This window comes from Nematolebias whitei, chromosome 6 (assembly GCF_014905685.2).
Source record: "Nematolebias whitei isolate Nwh7 chromosome 6, NemWhi1, whole genome shotgun sequence".
Taxonomy (NCBI): Eukaryota; Metazoa; Chordata; class Actinopteri; order Cyprinodontiformes; family Rivulidae; genus Nematolebias; species Nematolebias whitei.
In genome coordinates this window covers 28,392,769-28,416,046 of record NC_056503.1, presented here as the reverse complement: position 1 = coordinate 28,416,046, position 23,278 = coordinate 28,392,769, and the positions used below count along the sequence as shown (strand labels likewise).

The 23,278-nt window shown below is 41.7% G+C and overlaps 1 protein-coding gene across 1 annotated transcript in view; it reads right to left on the bottom strand.

Moving 5' to 3' along the window:
* The window catches only part of kmt2a (lysine (K)-specific methyltransferase 2A), a 34,854-nt gene extending 14,356 nt beyond the window's left edge, over window positions 1–20,498 (bottom strand). The window contains exons 1-6 of the mRNA XM_037677790.1: window positions 20,191–20,498; window positions 7,761–7,833; window positions 4,318–7,631; window positions 3,618–3,795; window positions 940–1,168; window positions 190–839 (exon numbers count right to left, since the gene is read on the bottom strand). Coding sequence (XP_037533718.1) covers window positions 190–839; window positions 940–1,168; window positions 3,618–3,795; window positions 4,318–7,631; window positions 7,761–7,833; window positions 20,191–20,436 — 4,690 coding nt within the window. The 5' untranslated portion in view covers window positions 20,437–20,498. The remainder of the gene's footprint in view (window positions 1–189; window positions 840–939; window positions 1,169–3,617; window positions 3,796–4,317; window positions 7,632–7,760; window positions 7,834–20,190) is intronic.
* Window positions 20,499–23,278: the final 2,780 nt, after the last annotated feature.

Below are 23,278 nucleotides of genomic sequence, written 5' to 3'. Positions count from 1 at the left end.
ACATGACATTCAAAAGTGAGTGAGATTAGTAAAGAAATGTGTATTGTTCTTTCAGCGAGGTGAGAGCTGAGGTCTGTGAAACGGTGAAAACTTGGAGCTGTGGCAAAGAACACGTGGATCCTGGTAGAATCTGCTCTCTGAGAACACTTGAATACATATTATTAGTGGACTAAAAGTGAGCAGACTCACCTGTTGCAGTTGAACTCTGCTGTTGTGTTGAGGACTGCTGGGGCTTCTTCTTGGGTTCGCTCACAAAACTCTTGGGTGATGAGTCCTTTTTTGAAAGTGTCTGACATGCAGGCGGCTGCTCCTGTGAAAGTTGATGACACTGTGTCGACTGGGACAGGGAATTCTGAGTCGGTGAGGACGAGAAGGACGACGATGAGGATGAAGATGAAGAAGGGGAAGAGGACGTGGAAGTATGCGTTTGAACAGGTTGCTGTGGTTTGTGTCCCTTTTTACTGGCAAAACTGCTCGTGACTGGGAGTTGTTGGAGTTCCAGAGTCGGAGCTGGAGATTGAGTGGTGCTCGGGGTCTGAGTGGGTTCGTCTGGGGCGGGAGACGAGGCCAGCGCTGGAGATGATTGCTTTGACTGTGGCTGCTGTCTTGACTTCTCGTCTCCCAGCTTTAATGGAGGAGTTTCTGTGTTTTTAAGGAGAGGATCCTCCTTTGGCGCAGCAGGAGCAGGTTTGGTGCCTGGCTCTGAGTTGGGCCCTTTTACAGGATTGAGACCTTCTTTTTTCTCAGAGAACTTCTTTTTCTTGTCCTTCTTGCCTTTACCTTGTTTTAGAAGAACCATCTTTGAGGGCATCCACTGCAAGTTCTGACACTTTCTCATTCTGTAAATAAGACATAAGAAGTTGAAACTTTACTTTATACACACACAAACAAAACTTGAATATGTTCTTTTTATTGCTTCCTAAAAGATAAAACACTGACTTGCAGCACTGCTTTTTAATGTTCCGCCCTCCAAACTTGGGCTTGTCCAGACAGTTAGTGCAGACGCCACAGTCCTCTGGAACCTGGCAGCCCGAGCACTGGCCGCAGCGACGCGACCGGCGCCCCTTTTTGGGAGGAGCTTCTTGAACAACTTTTTGTCGCATCTCCCGTGGCTTGATGGGAGGAGACTGGGGCTCCGCCTCCTCTGAGCCCGCTACTGATGACTTATCTGCAAAAAAGAATCGTCATCAATAGTTCATCATTACTGACACACAAAAGGAAACGCAGTTACTTTGAGGTCTGAGCAGAAAAAAACTTAGAAGATGAAGAATTACACAATTGGACTAATGTTTACAAAAAAATGTCAAAGTAAAATATATATATATATTTGCTGAAATAAGGCTTGTTTTAAAAATAATTAAAAGAAAACAGAAATCTGACACGATGTACCGGTAATTAAAAAAATTAAAAAAAAAAATTCAGATATGAAATAAATGAGTGGTATTTGAACTGAACGAATGATTTAGGGAGATGATCATACTCATAACTCTACTAGTGTACTTCTAACTACTGCACTGGTACCCCGATGGATGACTGGATTTGTCATCCATCAGCGTGACAATAATCAGTCTCCCATCATCAAATCCTGTACATGCTTTTTCAAAACGTGTCCAAATAAAATCATAAACACCTTCTGCTTAGTCTCTTATGATGTAAAAACTTTACAAGCAAATGTCTAAATAATATACAGGGAATGAGTCTGTGGAATGGTTTGGAAAATGATGCTAAAATGGTGAAGTCAATGTTTATATTTAAGAAAAAGATAAAAACTGTTTTGTTGGAACAATATATATAACTAATTAATGTCTATTTTGTTAAGTATGAAATTTTGATGAGTTATGTATTTTGCTGTATTATATATGAATGTTTATGTTTAAATTGATGGTTTGAATTGATTTTGTTTATGAGGGAGCAGATATGATAAGAAATTTTCTTCTTCTGCTTCCTTTCATTTTATATTTGTTTTTCTTTAATTTTTTTAAATTGTATTTGTGTTTTTATTGGAAATTAAATGAAATGAATAAATAAATAAATAAATAAAATAAAATAAATAAATAAATAAAAATATCTAAATTAAAGCTACATAAACTGCAGTTCTCTTTGCCGATTCAGAGTTCTAGTATTTGGAAAGTTCTTGTGTCAAATTTCAATAAAACTGATATTTTATTTTTCAGTACAAACTATGATTGACAACATTCAAAACACACATTTTCCCCCTCATTTTGAGTTTTAATTGAATTTCTGATAGCGTGTTTAAAAACAATGTAGTAGTTATAATTATTTTTCTAAAACAGTACTGAGTTACAATACCTTCCACTGTCTGTGAAATCTACAACTAATACCCTCCAGGTAATTGAGCAGAGGTATTTGTACAAATAAAACCCTCTACCACACTTGACTCAAAAGACTGAATTACCATCTAAGAATGTCATCAAGTTCTGCAGAAAAAAAGTAAAGAGTCACTGACTTAAATAAGACGTGTCGAAGCAGGGAAATAACTAAAACATGCAAGATAACAAGCCCTGAATGTGTTAGATTGGTAAATCATAGTTTTAGTTCATGGCAACAACACTCAAGGCAATTGTAGGTAACACATAACAAGCTGAATGTCCTGATGCATGCTTAATAATCCAGGTAGAAAAATCTAACAAGGTTAAGTCAGGTCATCTGGACGGATAGAAGAATCCATCCAAATGACCTGACTTAACCTTGTTAGATAACAAGCTGAACTTTACTGTCATCAATTTAAGTGGCAGCTGGTACTTTATTGAAAGCTTTTTATTTTTTACACGAACGTAAAAGACAGTTTGAGCCGCATGTCCTTCTGAATAATCTCGGGACAGAAATGGGCGGCCTTTTTCAGGTTATGTGTTCAGATGGATTGTCCTTGTTGGTTTTACGGTTTGTCGTTGGGTTGGCATTTATGTTCAAGTTGCTGTTTGTGACGATGAAAAGTAACACCGTAAGTCAGATGTACTTGATGGATAAAAAGAGGAGAAGCACTTCCTGTTCGGTGAGTAACAGAATTGTGATACTGAAAGTAAAGTGTTGATATCAAACTGCAACTCTGTGCCTTTCACGTTAGCATTAGGCTGTTACAATAACACATCCTGGCTGAAGACCTAACCCTTAAAGTCACTGTTTACCACTGATATTGTTACTAAACTGTGAAGTGAGCAACTTCTTGTTCATAGCCTATAACACCTATTGTGCTTCTTCTGAAGTTAACTGTGAAATAGCTAACTATGATTCTTTTTCACTTGAAAAGCACAATGTGCTTCTTATTAGCACAATCAAGCTACTTAGCTATGGTGAGCTTACAAACAAGAAAACCATGAAAATTTGTATGTCAGATTGGCTAGTTTCTGCTTAAAGTGGTTCCATTCCAGTTAGGGGTTGATACATTTGTGCATCCCTATTAATAAGGTCATCAATGCCAAACATATATATCAAACAGTGGTACAAACAAAGTCCTCCTCAGACTATGAAGGCTTAGACTGTAAACTAGGTCAAATTCATAGTGTATATTTTAAATCATTATTTTTTTTACCAGAGTGTTTTATCAGACAAATATAGAAGCCAATATTAAGGCAAATGAGAGGTAGGTTTGTCCTTACCATCATTCCCCATGGAAGATAAGATCTTTTCTCTCTCCTCCCATGGCAAGGCACTGAGTGTGGGCATGTCGTCAGGGAATACTGCTCGATTCCGGCCAAGAGCCACAGCTGCACGACGGCATACATGCTTAATACGTGGACCACGAACTGAGGTTTCTGACGAGTCACTCTCCTGACCCTGTACATAAGCACACAACAGCAAATAGTAGCAAAGCTTTAAAAGAAGAACAATGATGGTACCACATATAGACAAACATACCCTCCCACTAAAACAACACAGCTAGTTTCTATTATTAGTAGCATTTCTTTTCAACGGATATTCAATCATGAAGAATGGGACAATTATAAAGAGACAGGAAAGTGTAGAGATATTTGTAGGCAACGTCTGCCTGTAAACGTCTTAATATTTACAGCAGCAATTTGAGGGAAAATATTCAGCTGAAAAAAACATTTATTTGAAAAGTACAGCTTGCTCTGCTTACTTCAAAATGTGTGAAGCAAAAACAAATTTCCCTGAAGTAACACTCTGTGAGACTTTCCTTTGATCAAATTTCAGTCTGAGTACAAACACAGGTTTCTATTTATAGGAAATATTTAAAGAATCATGTCATTTGTTCATTTAGACACTGAAAATGAGAAAACCAGAAAACTTTTTTTTGTCAAGACTAAAGGTCTATGAAGACAAAAAAAGAAAACTGACCTGGACCTTAGTCTGATCAGCAGGCTTCAGCTTATTCTTCTTTATTGCAATCAGCTGGTCTTTGGCCTTCTTCAGAAGCCCAAACAGCTGTCTGTCAGTCAACGAATGCTGCTCTGCTTGCGTTACCATCAAAGAGACAGGAATGTTATGTCTACCTTGCTGCCCTGGAAGGTTAGCAGTCTGCTGGTTTAATGTACTGGTACTTCGTTTCTCTTTCTCCTTTTCCACCTCTTCTGCCTCTGCCCCTTTCTCAGAGGGTCGCCCTTTCTTTGCTTGACGTCCTTTAGTGATGGACATGGAATGAAGTCCTCTCACTTCTGGGGAAGCAGTGTCAGAAACTGCTTCCACAGATGTTGACTTTTTTCTGCCTGGAGTCTTTTTTGGTGCAAGAGCGCCTTCGGAGTCTCTCCCGTCCACAGCAAACAAGCTGGAAGGTGCATTTGGGGAGCCGTCCGGCGTGGACACCTTACTTCTTCTTTCAAACTCCTTCCTCCCTTCCCTCTTGTTTTCCTTCTCTTTCTCACGATTTCTCTCAGTCTCCCTTTCTTTTTCTTTTGGAGTAGGTTCTTGGGGAGTTGAGCTTTTGTCTTTAACTCCTTTACCTCCTCCTCGGCCTGTGTCCTGAGCACTGGAAGGAAATAGAGGGAAAAGTGGGGAAGAAGCGGACGATGTGTTTGACATGGGAGATGGAGTTCCAGCTGCCCCTTTTCTGCTATCCGGTGTTCCTTGTGAGGCCAGACCCCGAGAGACAGTGGAGAAGGTGCTGAAAGGAGCAGGCGTTAAGGCACTAGTGGCTAGTGAACTTGCAGAAACCCCTGGCAATGAGCTGGAGTTACTACTGGAGACAGATCCTGTCAGCCCAGACATCTCAGAGGCACCTTTACCAGCAGACATCTGCTCTCTTATTTGGCTGCTGCGTCTGGTCATAGTGTGTAATGGGGACTGTGGATGGCCACGCTGTGGTCCCTGGACCACTCGTTTGCTGCGCCGCTGGGGTCTTCTTGAACTAGGGGATGTCTGATGTGGTGAGAGAGAACCGGGGCTGCTCCCGGAAGATGACTGCAGGGTAACAGACTCAAATATTCGGGAGTGGGCCTCACTGGGTGTAAAACGTGGAGCACGGAGCAATGGACTGCGCTTTTGGAGGGATGCATCGAAGCGGGATGATGCGGGATGCTGGTGGTGGGTATGGGGGTGAAGAGAAGCAAACAGACGACTACCTGCTCCTGAGCCTGGTGCTGGAAATGTAACTGAACCGGATCCTCCTGCTCCAGGCAACAATCCCACGTCTTCACGTGTAAGAGGTGGAGGACGGAAATTGTCAAATATAGGCTTTCGAATGAGACCCTCCTTGGCGTATTTAGCAGAGGAAATGCACTGCTCTTTAGGATGGGAAAGGGATGTCCAGCGGAAGGTGGGCTCTCTCAGAATCGAACGGCTCCGTTTGTCTGACAAGCTGGAAAGCACTGACGGCCCCGGCATGAACGATGGAATTGTGTGAGGCATCCAGGAGGACTGGGCATGATGTTCACTGATAGCAGCTGTATTAGAGGAGCTTGATAGGGGCAGTTGTGGAGCAGCAAGGAGAGGAGGAGGAGGAGGTGAAGAGGGAGATGAGGCTGTGGATGAAGTTTGCTGAGAATTTCCAAGAGTAGAGGAGGTCATCAGCACTCCTGTTGGTGGGCTGATGAGTGGCTTTTTAACCCCAGTAGGGAGACTCTCTCTCACTCTCTGTTTCTGACTTCCCTGGCTAGCTCCTTGAGCTCTCCGACCTCTTCGACTCGTCTCCGGCTCTGGTTCAGAAGGAGGAGAAGCAAGCCTTGAGCTGTTTAACAGGTTAGCCACCCTTTCTTCCTGTGAGGACGGGGAATGATCCTCTGGCTCTGACAGGGCCTGTGTGGCCTCAGAAGCCTGGGAGTCACAAGATGAGTCATCCAAGCTCGGGCTGCTGGACCTGGAAGACTCCGCAGAGGATAGTTGGGAGGAATGCTGTGAGACAACACTTGAGCCGCAAGACAGCGCGCTATGGCTAAATCTACCATTGGCTGCGTTACTGGTGTTGCTGTTGAGCAGACTGGAAGCTGTTGCTGGGACAGTGGGTGTAGGGACAGGAGATGATGGAGGAGGGAGAGATTCAACAGGAGCAGTTGCACCACTGCTAGTAGAAGCAGGAGTAACAGACACAAGGGCAGGAGAAGGTGATGAGGAGGTGGTAGATGTTGGTTGGGCAGGTGTCGGGACAGATGAAGGGGGTGTCTCCAACCGTGCTATCTTTGCATGGGGTTGGGGAGTTCCAAAACTGCCCTCATCTTGAATGAAGCGCTTTGGAGTTTTAATGATGCGAAGGGAAACAGTGCTGACCACAGGCATGATGAACTGCCTAATGTTCTTCAGTTGGGTCTTTCTGATGCCAGCCTCAGTGGCCCCTGAGCCACTCCCCACAATGGCCTCTTTCTCCAGCCGCTTCTGTGCCCCTTTCTTAGCGCGCTGCAGCAGCTGTTTGGCGATGGTTGCATCTGTTCGTTTAGAAGGGGGAACAATTCTAACGGGCTTTCTATGCCGAGGACTTTTCCTAAGGCCTACTGGTCTACCTGGTTTAGAGGGAGACGGGGAGGCAGGTGGATTGGAAGAGTCCTGATTTTCAGCACCATCCATGTTCCGTAGCATGGACTGCTGAGGGTTGTGTGGTTCAATGCCGTTGTCTCCACCTCGGACCCTAAAAGTCTTATGTTTTCCTTCTCCGCCTTCAATGGAGGTAGACAGCTGTGCAGTAGCAGCTGCTGCTGCTTCAGCTTTGAGCCGCTCAGCTGAAGGTGGTCGTCCACGTCTACGTCGGGGTACGCCAGGCAAAGTTTTGAGACGTGACTTGAGAGGGGTGATTTTAGTCTCCGTCAGCCTTTTCAGGTTGGAAACTTTGGATTCACTTCGTCCACCTTTGGGAAACTTTGCCTCAGTGTCAAGAGGCTGTGCAGAGTCCACTGACAGTCTCCTGTTGCCTTTTCTGTCCTTATCTTCCTCTGCATCCACACCCAACTCAAACCCAGCCTGCCTGCCGTCCTCCCCTGCCACATGGTTACCTGTGCTCCAAGCTTTTTTATTGCTTGAAGAAGGTGGACGTCCCCGTCTCTTCTCTCCGGTGCCAGGTGGTCTCCCGGGCAGCCTTTTTACTTTTTCTGCTGGCCGTTCAGGTCCGTCAGGTTTTGCCTGTGTCGGGGAAGGATAGGACGAGAGGGAAGGTAAACTTGAAGCAGCTTTCTGGGCAGTCAGGACACGTGGTGGACGGCCTCTGGGCTTCTTCTCTTGTATGGGTGGGGCTGTTTATCAAATCAGAAAATAAACAAAATAATGTAAGCATGGAAAAATTCACTATAGACATCTTGAAACTGCACAGTTGTCTCAATAAAATTATAAACACGTATTGTTTAACTTTGAAGTAATTGTACCTGGAGAAGTTTCTGAAGGGCTCTGTATTTCTGTTTGTTCAGCAGTCACTCCAAATCCTGCAAAAGCTTCATCCTACAAAACAAGACAGGACAAATACTGAGTGACTCTACATGTAAAAAGTTCTGTTTGAAGCCAAATTTGACAATCTATCACCTTTTATAAACGGTTACTGCTTACCGCCGACACACAGATGCTAATCCTATCTTTTAAAACAATCAGAAGTAGTACTCTTTGTTTTACTGTATACCCATGTGTTTTACTGGTTTACTTTTTATAATGAGTAACTTCATGTTTTTTTTTTCTGTAGCAAATAAATGATATATATACACACACCGGTATAAATATATACATACATATCTCTCAGAGTTTAATAAAACCTTGAGATCATTGAAATGATCAACATCTCCAGGATCCTGTGAGCACTGTTCCATTACTTCTTACAGTCAATGTGTTTAAGAGCCGAGGTGAGTGTGTCATTTTGTCATGTTTATTTATAGAGGCGAGTGGGGATGCAGTTGAGGTCTTCTTGGCCCAGTTTGGAAAGCAGCTGCTATCCAGGTGCATGCAAATGGCTTCATGCTGACTGATGTTGCACCAGTTATGAGTTACACACATCACCATGGGAAAAAGACACATCCGAACACACACCAACGTGGAATGTGTTTTTAAAATATATATAGAAAGCTACAATGTGAGCTGCAAAACAGTCATCTGTTTAACGTATAAATAAACTGCTGAAACAGGCAGTAAAATGTTGCTGTTTATCCTGGCAAGCATCATTAATCTGAGCATCTGATGCACCTCATAATGCATTCAAGCATCTTCTTCTATTTACACTTCTCTCTCTCCTCTTCCTTGTCCTCACTGTAACGCCAGCATCCTCTCCTCTCCAAGCAAGCTGCTGCTCCTCGATGGTGGTGTTGCAGAGCCGAGGGGGGCGGAGTACCAATGGGCAGCGCTGACTCGCTGTGATGGTGAGTAGCAGTCAATGACATCACAACATGCTAGGCTAGAGGAGAGTGCTTAAAGCCGACCACACAGATGTATGTACCCACACACACGTGCTGGATTATATCTCTTTATTCTATGTGGTATAGCAAACACCTCATGCTTACAGATGGAAACAAACACACAAAAAACATCCTGTGCATGAACTGCGCATCAAGATGTAAACAAGCAGAACAGAAGAGTGAGGATGCGGGGGAGGGGAGCACAAGTAAGCGTATCAAAGTGAGGACGGGAGGAGGCTTGTGGGAGGATGAAAATAAGGACAAAAAAAAAAAAGAAGAAAAAAACCCCCAGAAAGAGACAAGGAAACAGCAGCTTGACCACATGCACCATCAACAACAAGAGGGGGGGCTCGTCTCCTGGGACCTCTGGATGAAAAGAGGTTTGGGTTTTCAACATGCTTGCGCAGAAGTCTGTCAAACCCCTAACTAAACAGGCCTCCCACACTCACTACCGTCTCCTCCCCTCTTATTTCTGCTCTCTGCCGTGCTCCAAAACGCACATCCAGTCACCCGTTTGTCCTCGCTTCGCGCCCACTGACTCCTGAGCACAGAGCAGCAGCGTGTGAAACACAAGGCTCACCATGAGCGGGCCAGGCGCAGGGAAGTAACTTCAGGAAGTAAATAAACACCGTAGTAGACGAGCGAGGTAGGATTTTGCGCTTCCTTGCCTTGCAACACACAAGGGACGACGGAGTAACTGAAACACAGTTTTTTCTTTTTTTGTGTGTCATCTCTTCATCTGATGAGTTTTCTTCATCTTTTGCATTCTTCTGTCAACACCCCCACCTCAAAGTTTTGGACAGTTTTACTTCTACTGATTTGACACATCTCATCTGCCTGATCACTGCATATATTACTTGTCAGAAATACCCAATAGCAAGGGAAAGAGACATTAGTCTGAATCATAATGGAAACAAAACGAGTAATTTCAGGAGGCTGCAAGGGGCAGCCCCCATCACTTCTGAGACGGATGGGAATTGAGATGAGTTGCACTTCTCTGTATCATTCTGATGGAGCTTTTGCATGTTGAGAAAGCTTACAGGACTTTTACCATCTTTCAAAATAGTATTTAGGAGAAATCAAACTGACTGAAGACAACTGACTGGAGATTAGGTCAGTGTGCAAGTTCAAATCCATTAAGGTTGTTTTTTTAAATTGTGTCATTGCTCTTGGTAAAAGATAATGGATGGATGCTCTTGAATGTATTATTATAGCCTTTACACTAACTAGGCACTTGGAAATACCCTTGTTTTTCGAGCGCGCAGCACCTCCTCTGGTGACATCATAACCATTTTAATTCACCACTTGCTTCAGGTTAATAAAAACTGATTAAAAGCTTGCTCTGCATTATATACCTGCGGTAGTCATCATTTTGAATTCATTAATTCCTGCCATGCTGTCTGTTTTTTTCCGGATCAATTTCGATAAAGTTTTCACAAAGCTGTCGCAGTTTTAAAAACAAGGTGAATTTCAGCTCAAATTTTAAAGCTTTGTTTCTTATTTAACACGTCTAGAAGTGTGTTTAGCACATTGTACAGGTTGTAAGATTTAAACACGAGATTTTATGTGATTTAAAGCATCAGTCTTTTGATGGCCCGGCGGTGCGGGAGGAGAGGTCCTCCATTTTCCCAGATATGAGTTTTTTCCGGCTTTATCTTACTGGACTTAAAAATAGTGTTGTTTAGAGATGTTTCGTTGGATCCCTGTTGGTCACAGCTTCGATGTGACACCCCGCATGTTATGGCTTTCTTTTTAGCTATCTGGGTTTGTATAGTTCTAATGTATAGTATATTTGACCTCGAGGTCAAGGTCAAATCACAACAAAATATATTACACACTATATAATTTTTTTCTTTTACATCTTGTATAGAACAACAAGTGCAACAAATCTGAAAATTTTTAAAGTGAAAGACTGTTTAATCTATCACTTTTTAATATGAAATATAGCGTTTCATGTGACTTTACTGTTGAATAACCTGCACATTACATCTGCATATTAATCTGCATAAAATGTAAACCATATTTTAACTAAATATTTTAATATATTGAATATTCTGTGTAATATATGGTAAACATTTTCCTTGTGTTTTTTTCTTTTATTGGTGTTTTCTTATTGAAACTTCAGCTTGTCTGCTCAGCTGCATTTTCGATCACAGTTTTTAAACAGAGTCCCATTGATTTTCTATTAAGTGTCATAATTAATGACACATTTTACCCTGTATATTTGGATGTACACAACGTATCATAACAAATGAGGTATCTTTTTTTAAGCTTTAATCGATTACCCAAGTTTCATAACTAAAAGAATCCTTCAGTAAAAATCATTCCAAGTGCCTACACTAACCTAGCGACTGATACTCAACTGATTCCATCTATTTGTTGTGTTAAATAAAATATTGCCTTTAAAACCTGTTTTGAACTAAATGGTAGGCAAATGTCTAAAACATATGTCTTAAGTTATCATTATTTATAAAACCAATAATAAAAGTTGGCATCGCTAATAGCTGATAAGTCTTGCAGTGCAGGGTAGATGACAAACAAACTATGGTCTTTGCAGCTAGTCAAACAAGTATTACACTAGTACAGCATCAAGCTCTTATCAGAACAACAAACCACAACTTATGCAACCACTATTGTCAGCAATCAGATTCTAAATCTTTTTTTTCTTGTTACTATTAATTTTAAAGAACCTATTCTAATTACATTTGCAAAAATATTAATAACAAAAACCCTTTAGATGACACAACTAACATGTTTGTGCTACAAATGGTCTTAAAACCTGAACCCTCGCTCACTTCTGTTACAAATAAAGTCCAGTTGTTTTTGTATTGAACGTTTTTTTGCATTCATCATGTCCTGGATGACTGAGAATCTTCACCAGCATACAAATGGTCTCACTACATTGTGTTTGACTCCAACCAATGAACTGGCTTTAGGTAATATCAGATAAACCAGTAACTGTGTCTGCATCGTGCTGCTGTTGATGTGGCTGATTCATTATAACTGTTAACATGAGCGCATAAATTGTACAAGTGTTACAGAAAAATACAACCATGACGTTTTAATAAGGCCCTTCGGATTAGGATGTTTTCCCTGTAACATTTATTTGATTATGAACCAAAACAGGTTGTTGGTTTTAATACTGCCCAAAAAAAGAGTTGTCACAAATGTCATCAAATATGTAAAATTTTTTCACACCGATAGGTTTAGTCGACACATAATTACACATATATCAGTCGAGCTGATCCAAGCTACCATTTCACTTTCAAACTATCATGGCAGATAAAACTGTCTGCAGCTGCGACAGTGTTGAACCAACTGGGTTAAGTTTTCAAATGCCATAGGGGTCGAAAGTACACGAGTACTGTGCGTATTTCATATTAGCTGACAAAAAAAGAATGGTTTGTATGTCCCGGAAGGTTTCATAGCTTAAAGCAGCAGACCTGCTGCACAGACATGGGCTATGAGGAGCTGCTAAATGCACTTTAAGAAGTTAGACTGGTTGTCTGTTTGCTTCATTTTTTTAGTGAATGTGAGGAAACTCTTGAGACTAAAAATCTGGGTCCATGTTTGATAACACTGTTCTGGTGTTATGTCCCCACCAACTTTGCTTTTTTTTTCTTAATCTCAGATGGTTTAAGCAATGAGATTATAAATGAAAGCTGGAAATGTCTATGTGTGTGTTAATGTGCTGATTTACTGTATCAGTTTGTTTCTATTAAAATACCACGTCAGTCTTACACTCTCCATTACTACAACTGAAATAATCAAGTTGTTTGTTGGTCTTCGCCAGGGCTGCCCGTTGTCACCAATTCTGTTCATGACTTTTATGGACAGAATTTCGGTGCAGCCAGGGGGCGGAGGGTTTCTGGTTCAGTGGCCTCAGGATTCCTTCCATCTCTGCTATTTGCAGATGATGTGGTCCTGTTGGCATCATCATGCTGTGATCTTCAGCTCTCAATGGAGTGGTTCGCAGCAGAGTGTGAAACGGCTGGGATGAGAATCAGCACCTCCAGATCTGAGGCCATGGTCCTCAGTCAGAAAAGGGTGGATTGCTCACTTCGGGTCAAGAGTGAGGTTCTGCCTTAAGTGGAGGTGTTCAAGTTTCTTGGGGTTTTGTTCATGAGTGAAGGAAGAATGGAGTATGAGACTGACAGACGGATTAGTCCAGCGTCTGCAGTATTGTGGACTCTGTACTGGTCCATTGTGGTGAAGAGAGAGCTGACCCGTAAGGCAAAGCTCTCCGTTTACCATTCGGTTTACGTTCCTACCCTCACCTACAGTACGCCACGAACTCTGGTGACTGAAAGAGTGAGATCGCAGATACAGGTGGTTGAAATGAGTTTCATCCGCAGAGTAGCTGGACTCTTCCTTAGAGATAGGGTGAGAAGTTCAGTTATCTGGGAGAGACTCGGAGTAGAACCACTGCTCTTCCACATTGAGAGGAGCCAGCTGAGGTGGTTCGGGCATCTGGTAAGGATGCTCCCTGGGCACCTCCCTGGAGAGGTGCTTCAGGCATGTCTGACCAAGAGGAGACCTCGGGGAAAATCCAGGACACAATGGAGAGACTACGACTGTCGGTTGGCCTGGGAACGCCTTGGGGTCCCCTACAGAAGAGCTGGAAGAGGTGGCTGTGGAAAGAGATGTCTGGACCTCCCTGCTCAAGCTGCTGCCCCCATGACCTGACTTCGGAACAAGCAGAAGATGATGGATGGATAGAAGTTGTTCATTTCCTTTTCTGAAAGTCCTGCCATTTGCTGGATACCTACAAATCAAGAATTTCTCACCAAAGTTTGCCACAATTTTATTTACCAACCACCCCTACAACAGGATGAATATTCAGGCTTTTTATTTTTAAATACATATTTAAAAGTTTTGCTTTATATACTTAGTCATGTTGGAGTAAATAGTAATTGGGGCAGTCTTGGTTTTACATTTTTCCATAATACATGGTTACAAACTGAATTAAAGCCAATGAAATAATGATATGTATATGCTCGACACCTCAGTATCTTTCTAATGTTATAAGTAAGACAATCATTTGAAGCTGTTATGACATGACAAAATATTAGTCAATTCACTTTATACTTCAATAGTTTACAGTTCTAGACATCAGTGTCATTTCTAAACTAAAACCTTTAAATAGGCATCCAACACCAAACAGCCATTATTCTGTAATGACTTTAAAAGCAAATGTAGTATGTATTTTGTGCCTTAATGACATTGAATGTGCCACTGGGGCTACTAACACATTTACTGAAACACAATGATGTGTCACAATTTCTCATCTCCCACTGATCCAGTGAAAACAGTGAATTGCAGGGGGTTTAATAATCCAAGAAAAACTCAAACCGTGTGTAAAATATAAGCTACCAATGGCTTGGAAAGAGCCTCAGATAACTGCTCTGTTCTGATATGCTAATTAGCCATGTGCTAATTACCTTGCACTGAACACTACTGATGTAAAACAATAAAGACTAGGAGTTGAGGTGAACTCTACTGACCTCTACGCTGATCAGTTAATTAGAAAGACCTGATTTAACACTTAAAATCAAATCAGGGCACTTTAAATTCCCCCAGCATATTTCTGTCTTTGTCAATCGAATACAAAGACATTAAAAACTGGGATTTTATTAATAGCCCTTTGAACTGGAAGAAGATTCTTGATACTGCAGATACCCTACATGACACCTCTCTCACCAAAACATATCGCAGGTGTATACATACTGTATATCATATGAATGAGTAAAGTAATAATACTTATGAATGTACAAATGCCAGAAACTTGACCAACAAACCACAAGTACTGCTATTTTGAAAGCACAAGAGATAATAAGGTAAACTGTTCGACTGTTAGATACCCATGTGTTGCAAAAAACACATACATAGTGTGCAAAGATTTTAATAATTTAATGGGAAGAAAAATTTCTTGCAAATGTTGACATACTTAAGAAATCTCTAAATGTCTTTTAAATGTTTTTCTTGAACGGTGTCAATAATTTAACTATTTTTATGTCTGATCAACACAGAGCTTGGCATGTCTCAATAAGGTGTGCTATGTGGCTTTAAAAAGAAAGTTTCAAGACTGGATAAGAAAAGGTTGTGGATAAAAAAAAAGGAGCTGAAGGTGTAAAATAATACAGTAATAAACATCATCTAAATGTAATGTTCTTAATTAATGGGGGCAGGATATAAAGTAAAGACCTGACCTGACTACTTCCACTGAGACCGATCGGGGACTTGAGATTTTAAAGTGTCTAACCAGAGACTGAACAGTATAAACAAAGCTTCCCACACACACAATTTAAAAAAAAAAGATTATCCTCAACACTCTGACTAATGGTGCCGAGCTCAAAACTTGAACTTTATTTGTTTTTTAAATGCTCTTAAAACAACGGTTCTTGAGTTTTGTAAACTATTGCTCAAAGCAATTATTTTAAAAGTGCGTGAAAATCAGGCTCAAAGGTAAACAAAAAAAATAAAGACATATTTATTGGCTCAGGAGTGTTGTGGTTCATTTTTACTTAAGCTCTAATTTTTTTTTCTTTTATTAAGAGAAACTATCAGAACAAATCAGTTTGATGCTAAAGAACATGAGCACAGAAATATTTCTTTCCAACTAGTCGGAGGCAAAAACTGTTTTATTTTATCACATCCCAGGAAGCTTTCCTTTCAGATGTGCTGTACGGATACTGTTATCATAATGTAAAGTGGTGATGAACTCATTGAACTTAATGTCCCACTGATGACATACTGTTGGAAAAAAGCCACAGGAGTGTGAACCCTGTGACCCCTGTCAGCCCCAGGCAAAAGGTGAGCTTTTGTTTTTCAAATGTAGCAGTCTGACATTTGCCCCTCACAACACATTCTGGTGAAATACCTTCTTATACTACAGAAAGAAATAAAAACAGTTGGTGGACAAAGACAAACAGACTGATTGGCGCGTGTGTGTGGTGTCTCACACACACAGTAGCACCCACACAAGCCAGCAGACGCAGACGGCACAGACACTCCTCCTCATGCGAGGAGGCTGTACAAATTAAAGTTTTAATCAAAATTAAGACAAAGAAAACACGCCTACTTCTGATTGCAATCAGGAATGAGGACCAAGTCCGAGGGACACCGTTGCCCCCTGGGACACCCCTGCCGCCACAAACACAAAGGGGAAGAAAGACGACACAATTGCCGCCTTTCTCCCAGTCAGGCAACTCCTACAGCAGAGGTGAAAGCCTCTTGCCCGCCTGCTGTAGCAGAATAAAGCCATGGATGGGAGGGTCTGGGACTAATTCTCCACCCAGTGCTGTCCCGTTGGGAAGAGGGGGGTCACCCAGCACCCTTTGATATCCCTGTCTGCACTCTTTCAGGCACTTTGTGATCGCTAGAATAAAAGCAGACACAAAGCTTCCTGCTCCAATCCACACACTGTCTTGGGAACGGGGAAGCGGGTGTGGGGGTCCTCCATTTAAATAGGCCAAACACCTGCTGGACTGAAGCCCCTTCCGCTCGAGCACACCACTTCTCTAAAAACCAGTGAGGCAAAGAAACATTTAGATTGATACATCTATTCAAGTTGCATCTTTGTATGAACGATCAAACCTTCATAATTACATGTAAGCATGGACACGGCAGAAGGCGAGCCATAATGGACCAAGGACTAAAAAGGAAATGACGTAAAGCTCAATTTGAGAAATGGTAAAAATTGGGGTTGATCTTAAAGGGGTGACAAAAAGGTCAACATGGCCAATACTCTGAATTAAAACAAGTGATAACAATTTGCTCGGATCAAGAAAAATAATTCTCTTCAGCCAAACAAAGACTAATAAACGCCTTCATTTGGATGGCAACAGCCAACGAGCACCCTTTTGAGGCACTCCAATAGGCTTAGTAACCCATTCCAAAGTGGCAGCTGTCAGAAGAAAAGTTGCTCTGCCTCTCAGACGGGGTTGTGTGTGTCTGAAGTGGATTTAGCTTTTTTTCTGCCTGGATGGAGGAGGGAGGGGTGGTCGACTGTCCGGCTGGCACTCTGTTCAGGGTTGCCCTGCGAGCTCAGTATGTTGCAGTGAGCCTGAACAACTGTGCCTCAGTCTGGCCAGACAAGCACTTCACACTGCTTTTTGATGAAATCACCATGCTGTGTCCGCAACTTCCATAGGCTTCAGGTCCCATGGGGATTTGACAGTCTAGTCTGTGTCCACACGGCCCATATAAAACAATAATATGTTAGCAAAGAAATGAGGCACCCATATGGATCCTACAGCTGAAAGATTAAACAGAAATGATCAGGGAAAAAAAAAATCAGATATCACAATGCATAATCTCCCCACAGTTAACGAAATAAAAGGATTTTACGGTTTTGCCTGCCTTAAATATTGAATACTGATTTGTCACACCCATTGTCAGGGCATCAATGTAAAAACAGGGGGAGGATCAAGACACGTAGAAAACTGCCAAGTGTAAAAGTATGGCGTTTCCATTAGGGGTGGAAGATAAAATCTATTTTTAGATGCATCGCATTGTGGACTTGGAAGACTCTAAATTAATTTGCAGATGTCAAAAAATGGTTTGAGCTGCCACTTTAGGCGAGTCAGCAGAATAGTTGCTGCATTGTACCATTTGTCCTAGTGGTTATTGTAGATTCTTATAGTAGAAACATGTTGAAGCAAAGCTGTGAGTTTTCATCTTTTCATTTCATGTCTGCAAATATTAGCTGGAGTTATCATAACAAGAACAACTTTAGTATTAACTTCAAAATGCCCACTTTTTCTATGGAGTTTTCACTGTGAAGTTAGCATCTATGCTAATTGTTAGTCAGCCTGTGCCTAATCCATCCATTCATCATCTTTTATCCGCTTCTTCCTTTTCAGGTCGCAGGGTTCGCTGGTGCCCATGACCAGCAGTCACTGTCTGAGGGGTGGGGTACACCCTGGACAGGTCGCAAGTCCATCACAGGGACACATAGAGACAAAAGAGACAAACATACACTCTCTCATTTGCACCTAGGGACAATTTAGAGTTACCAATCAGCCTAACATGCATGTTATTGGTCTGTGGGAGGAAACCAGAGCACCTGGAGAAAGCCCACGCATGCACAAAGAGAACATGCAAACTCCACCCAGAAAGGTCCCTGGCCAGGATTTGATTCAGCGACCTTCTTGCTGAGGCAACAGCTCTACCAACTGTGCCACCGTGCCGCCCCTGTGCCTAATTTTGTTGTTGTTGTGCATTCTTTACTATGCATGAACATATTAATCAGTGTTTATTTATGTAATAATAAAATAATTTTACCCAAAAGATTTTGTCAGTCTGAGGAGTGACTGATAAAAGTCTTTTGGATTAAAGACGAAACATTTCAACAAGAAGAATTCGTACAGAGGACTTGACTTTACTTTTTTTTTTTTTTAAGATTTTTTTTACCTGGATTATTGAGCATGCATCAGGATATAAACAAAATGCTTTGATAATTATTTTAGACGTGAATCACAACGTTCAATCGAACCGAATAGCGAGGTGCCTCAAAATTCCAACAAATAGTTTCTACGACATATTATCAGTTACCGTACTGATTCAGAAAAATATATAAAGGCAAATTAATAAAAAAAATGAGTAAAAACACATAGTTCGTCGAGATTAAATGTTCTACTATTCTCTTCATCCTAAAATATAAAGACATACCTGATTAAATTTAAATAAACCAGAATGTAAATAAACTTCTTTAAGTGTTGAACTGCAACACATATCATTGAACCTGGCTGGTACATTTTCCTCAAATAAAAACCACCCATAGCCTGCAGAGAAATAAAAAGTGTACTTCCTGAATCAAAAAAAATAAAAATTATATATATATAGCGCCTAAATGAATATCTGTGAATGAGCACTGCTGCACTCCAGGTAAATGCACTGTGAGCTCGGATGCGAAGCTTTGGCCCTGGTGGTAAACAGTGAACTCCCACCGCAATGAAAGGCATGCTGCTCATCACGAAGGAGGAAGATTCGCTAAGGCGAACACACCCCCACATCACACGGGCCGTCAAGAAGGGGCTCGTTGTTATTGTAGCCAGCCCTGCCTGCGCAGTCACTACCAAGCTTTATTTCTTACCAAACGTGGCGAAATTAGCCCTTAACAAAAAAAAAAAAAAAAAGAAAACACCCTTTATATCGCTTCTAGACTGGATGGAGTGATTTCTAGCATGAGGCTGGGCGTCAGACGTCATGGATCTGATGTATTTGTACTAGCTACGTACTGACTGTAGAGAAGGGGGAAAACATGTCCACCTCCCATTTTCTTATGCATCAGCAGTAGCCCCGATGGCTAGCGTGGCGTAGCATCATGTTAGCTTCACGCTAAAAAAAAAAAAAAAATAAGCTATTGGAAATTATTTAGTTTTGCGCATGAGCTCCGCCGACTTTTACCCCCCCTTTTAATGATTTCACTCGCCGTAGCGAAGCTCATGCCGGAGGGAAGCAGGAGCAAGCTCCAAAATGCAACTTTACCACGGGATGGTGTAGTTTTAGCTACAAGCTGCTAGCCTGCGAGCTAACCGAGCGGCTAAAGCTAGACGCCTCTGTGTATAAAAGCGAGCCCCTGTAGCTCGTGTTCTTCATACCTGGCTAATTATTTACTCGCTAAAGATTATCCGATATCAATCCGAGTCGGGTTGAGGGAGTACGGAGCAGCCCTTCTAAGAAATGCCGCAGACAGACGCTAAGTTGACGTTAGCTCGTTACAAACCACAACACTGCTCTCTCGCTTCCGTCCAAGTTGTTTCCAAACACATTGCACGCTGCCCTGGAGCTCCTTCATCGTTACACCACACATAAAGACGTAATAAAATATACTGTTGAAGTGCTTGGTTTGGGAAGGTTAACTTTTACAGCGTCAGTGAGGGTGAGTTTGAAGGAAGCAAGCCGTAAAAGGGCTTCAAATTGAGCTACTGCCGAGTTGATAACTAGTAACCCAGGGGTAATGACATAGTTATAAAGTGTGTACATGTCAGCGACGGTTCTGGTGTCTGGTTCGTGTTATTTGGGCTGCATGGGGTAAAAAACGAAGTAGCACCGGGGGTTTATGCTCTGTGGTCTCTGTGGCTAGCGACCTAACGTTAGCATCAGTTCGTCCAAGCCCGTGTGGATGTAGCATGTCCACTAAGACGAAGAAAACTTTACAACGGTGAGGTAATGGGGTAAAAACGATGATGTGTGCGATGTTTCTAAATCAAGTTAAAACTATAATAACATATAAATGTGGAGTTTAAAAGGCCACGCCGACTCAAAGTTAACTGAGCATCCTTGCAATGACAAGTTTGCGGGCAGGAGGGGATGTTTTAGGGACAGTAACCGTTAGCTCCTCTTCTCCGGGGGTAAGAGGACCGTAGTGCCCCGCCACTGTCTAACCGACGCCCGCAGCTCGTCTCGGGCTTACCTCTGCGCTGCTCGAGTCGCTCGATTCCCCCAAAACCTCACGAAATTTCTGCAGGTTGCTCCCGATAACCGAAGAGACCTGTAGTGCAGCGTCAAACCCGGGTCCGAGTCCAGCTGCGTTAGGCTGAGCTCCCGATACACTCCGCAAAAAGGCAGAAACCCTGATTCGGCCCGCTCTCCTCCCGGTACCGGAGTTGCTGCTCCCTCCGGGCCGAGCAGGGAACCGCCACCGACAGCTGTGCGCCATTTTACACTCTCTGCCTGTCTGCCCTACGATCAGATACCTCGGTGGGCGGAACCCTAACCCAGCACTCCACATAAACAACATCTACCACAGCGCTCCGCTCTCACTGGCGAACTCGTCGTTATACATGTTACCGGGCGGCAATAAAGAAACCCCGACAATGCATTTTGTTAGCGGGTCTCTTGAAGCTTTGCATGGCTGAATTCAAACCAGGTTCAGGGGCTTTGCCCGGGAAACGACCTCTCTCTTAAATCTCAGGGACGGAAACATCTTGTAGTGCGGTTAATTCATTCAAAATGTAACTTTAGGAAGCTTATTAACTGCAGACAAACTGAAAAGTTACAAATTAAACCAAGCTACATGAAAAAAGTGAGTTCCAGTAAATCAACTAACTCCGTTAATGAGTCACAAGACAACATGTAGGCGTCAACAAATTGTGTACAGCAAAAATAAATTGTATACAATTTAATCAAAGCAACAACAAAAAAATTACAGTGTGCAAGAATAGATTTAGTTTTAAGATTGTATAAAGTCAAAGCGTAGGCTGTGGGGATTATTTAAGTTAAGTTTATTTATATAGCGCCAAGTCATCTCAGGGCACTGAACAGAAACATTCATATAAAAAAAGTTAACGCTTTATCTGAGGAGCAGACTGCTTTGAGTTTAACTCCATCACAAAACTCTCATTTTGAGCAAGCACAAAGGCGACAGTGGAAAGGAAAAACTCCCTCATGAGGAAGAAACCTTCAGCGGAACCAGGCTCAGGACATGCAGTCATCTGCTTCCAGATAAACCAAGTGATCTTTACAGGTGCTGCCATGTTGTGTTTATGGAACCAGAGTCTGTGTACAATATGTCTGCATATCCCCAACACACAATCATGGTGTCACATGGCCTTTCTTTTGAGCATGAAAAACAAAAACTACCCCCACCCCAGTTCCTGCAGGTAAGGGGCATTCACTCCAGGACAAGTTGAGGTCGCCGATTGGTCAATTGCTGAGAAACCTACTGGATTGATTGACAGGTGGCATTGAGGATCCAACTCGTGCAAAAAAAAGAAAATCGTAGAATTTACTGGCCAATTTAAGTGCCATCATTTATTCCAAATTTACTCAATATTTTGGTGAATCTAAGGTATGAGAACGGAGTTTCCTTACAATGACGGTTTCTTAAAATTTCAGGGGTGCCGAGTTCAAATTTAGGGTTGCACCCGCAAAAAGAGGCTGAAATCGCCACTGGTATAGATACATACAGCTTATGTTTGTACCACTTAGCCTTACCATCATTGCCATATTTCGATAACATCTAAGTGTGTCCCAAATCTATTTTTAATGTAGCGGGAACACTAAGTAGTTCAATGGGACCATTTGAAGATTTTACAGACTCACATTTCAGAGTGTTATTATGGTATTTATATTTGCACAGAAACCCACAAACCAAAGTATATCCTTTTAAAAAATTAATAATACAATTGATATGCAGAGTTTGAAGCATTATATTGGGTACTATGGTCAGATTGTTATAAGCTTAAGAGAATGCACATATTCAACCTTTATTTATACAGGTTAGTCTCACTGAGCCTTGGGGACTCATTTACAAGAGAGACCTGTTAGAATAGCATCATATGTGGGTGTTTAAAACGTCTTCAGTTGATCCAAAGTGCTGCTGCCAGAGTCTTAACGAGTTAGTGGGAGAGATCATATCTCCAGTTTTAGCTTCTCTTCATTGGCTCCCTGTCAAGTCCAGAATTGAATTCAAAATCGTACTTCTAACCTACAAAGCCCTCAACAACCTAGCTCCATCTTATATTTGAGATCTTATTGTTCCATATTTTCCTAACAAAGCAATTTGCTCTCAGATTGCAGGCTTACTCGCAGTTCCTAGAGTTTCCAAAAGCAGAATGGGAGATCTTTCAGTTATCAGGCTCCTCTCTTGTGGAACCAACTTCCACATATTCTCCGTAAGACTGATACATTGTCCAGTTTCAACTTTCCTTTTTGATAAATCCTATAGTAAGGGCAGGCTTGTTACGCTGCCATAGGCTTAGACTAGAGAACAAATTGACCTAATTTCTTAAATTATTTGCTAAAATTGAATAGTTTTCATTTGATACTATTTCTATCAATGTGATTCTTGACCTGCCATTGTGTATCTATTCCTACCAAACCCAGATGGTCGAAACAGATGACCGCTTGTCCTGAGCCTGGTTCTGCTAAAGGTTTCTTCCTCATGAGGGAGTTTTTCCTTTCCACTGTCGCCTTTATTAATATATAATAGATATTATAATAATTAATATATAATTATTATTTTTGCATATGAATGTTTCTGTTCAGTGCCCTGCGAAGGCTTCAGATGTGACTTGGCGCAAAAAATCTGAATTGAATTGTGGCAAGCTAATGTTGAACAGCACAGACCTGCAGCATAAGCGTGTGCATCTACGTGCAAAATGAATGGACAACAACTGATGCCATACACGTTTATTGAACAGGGAGGGTCCCTTTCATTAGGGAATATTTTACTTATTAGTTATTACCTCTTGTGACTTTGAATTAAATCAGAACCAATAACTGAAAAATGCTAAATGTTGGGGCAGGTTCGATCAGGGTGACACCATCTAACAAGCTTAGGTGGTGTCACCCTGACTTCATTCAAACTGACCTAAATTCAGAGCCAAAAACAATGTGGGAAATCAATACAGCACATTCTTTGTTCTGAGGTGCTTACAAATGAAAGCTTAAAAATAGTTGATCTTTTGAGACACTTGCAAACGAAACACTCCTACCAAAGATGCAAACTGTTAGATTTTTATGAAAAAAAAAAAAATGGAGTCAAAAGACAGAAGAGA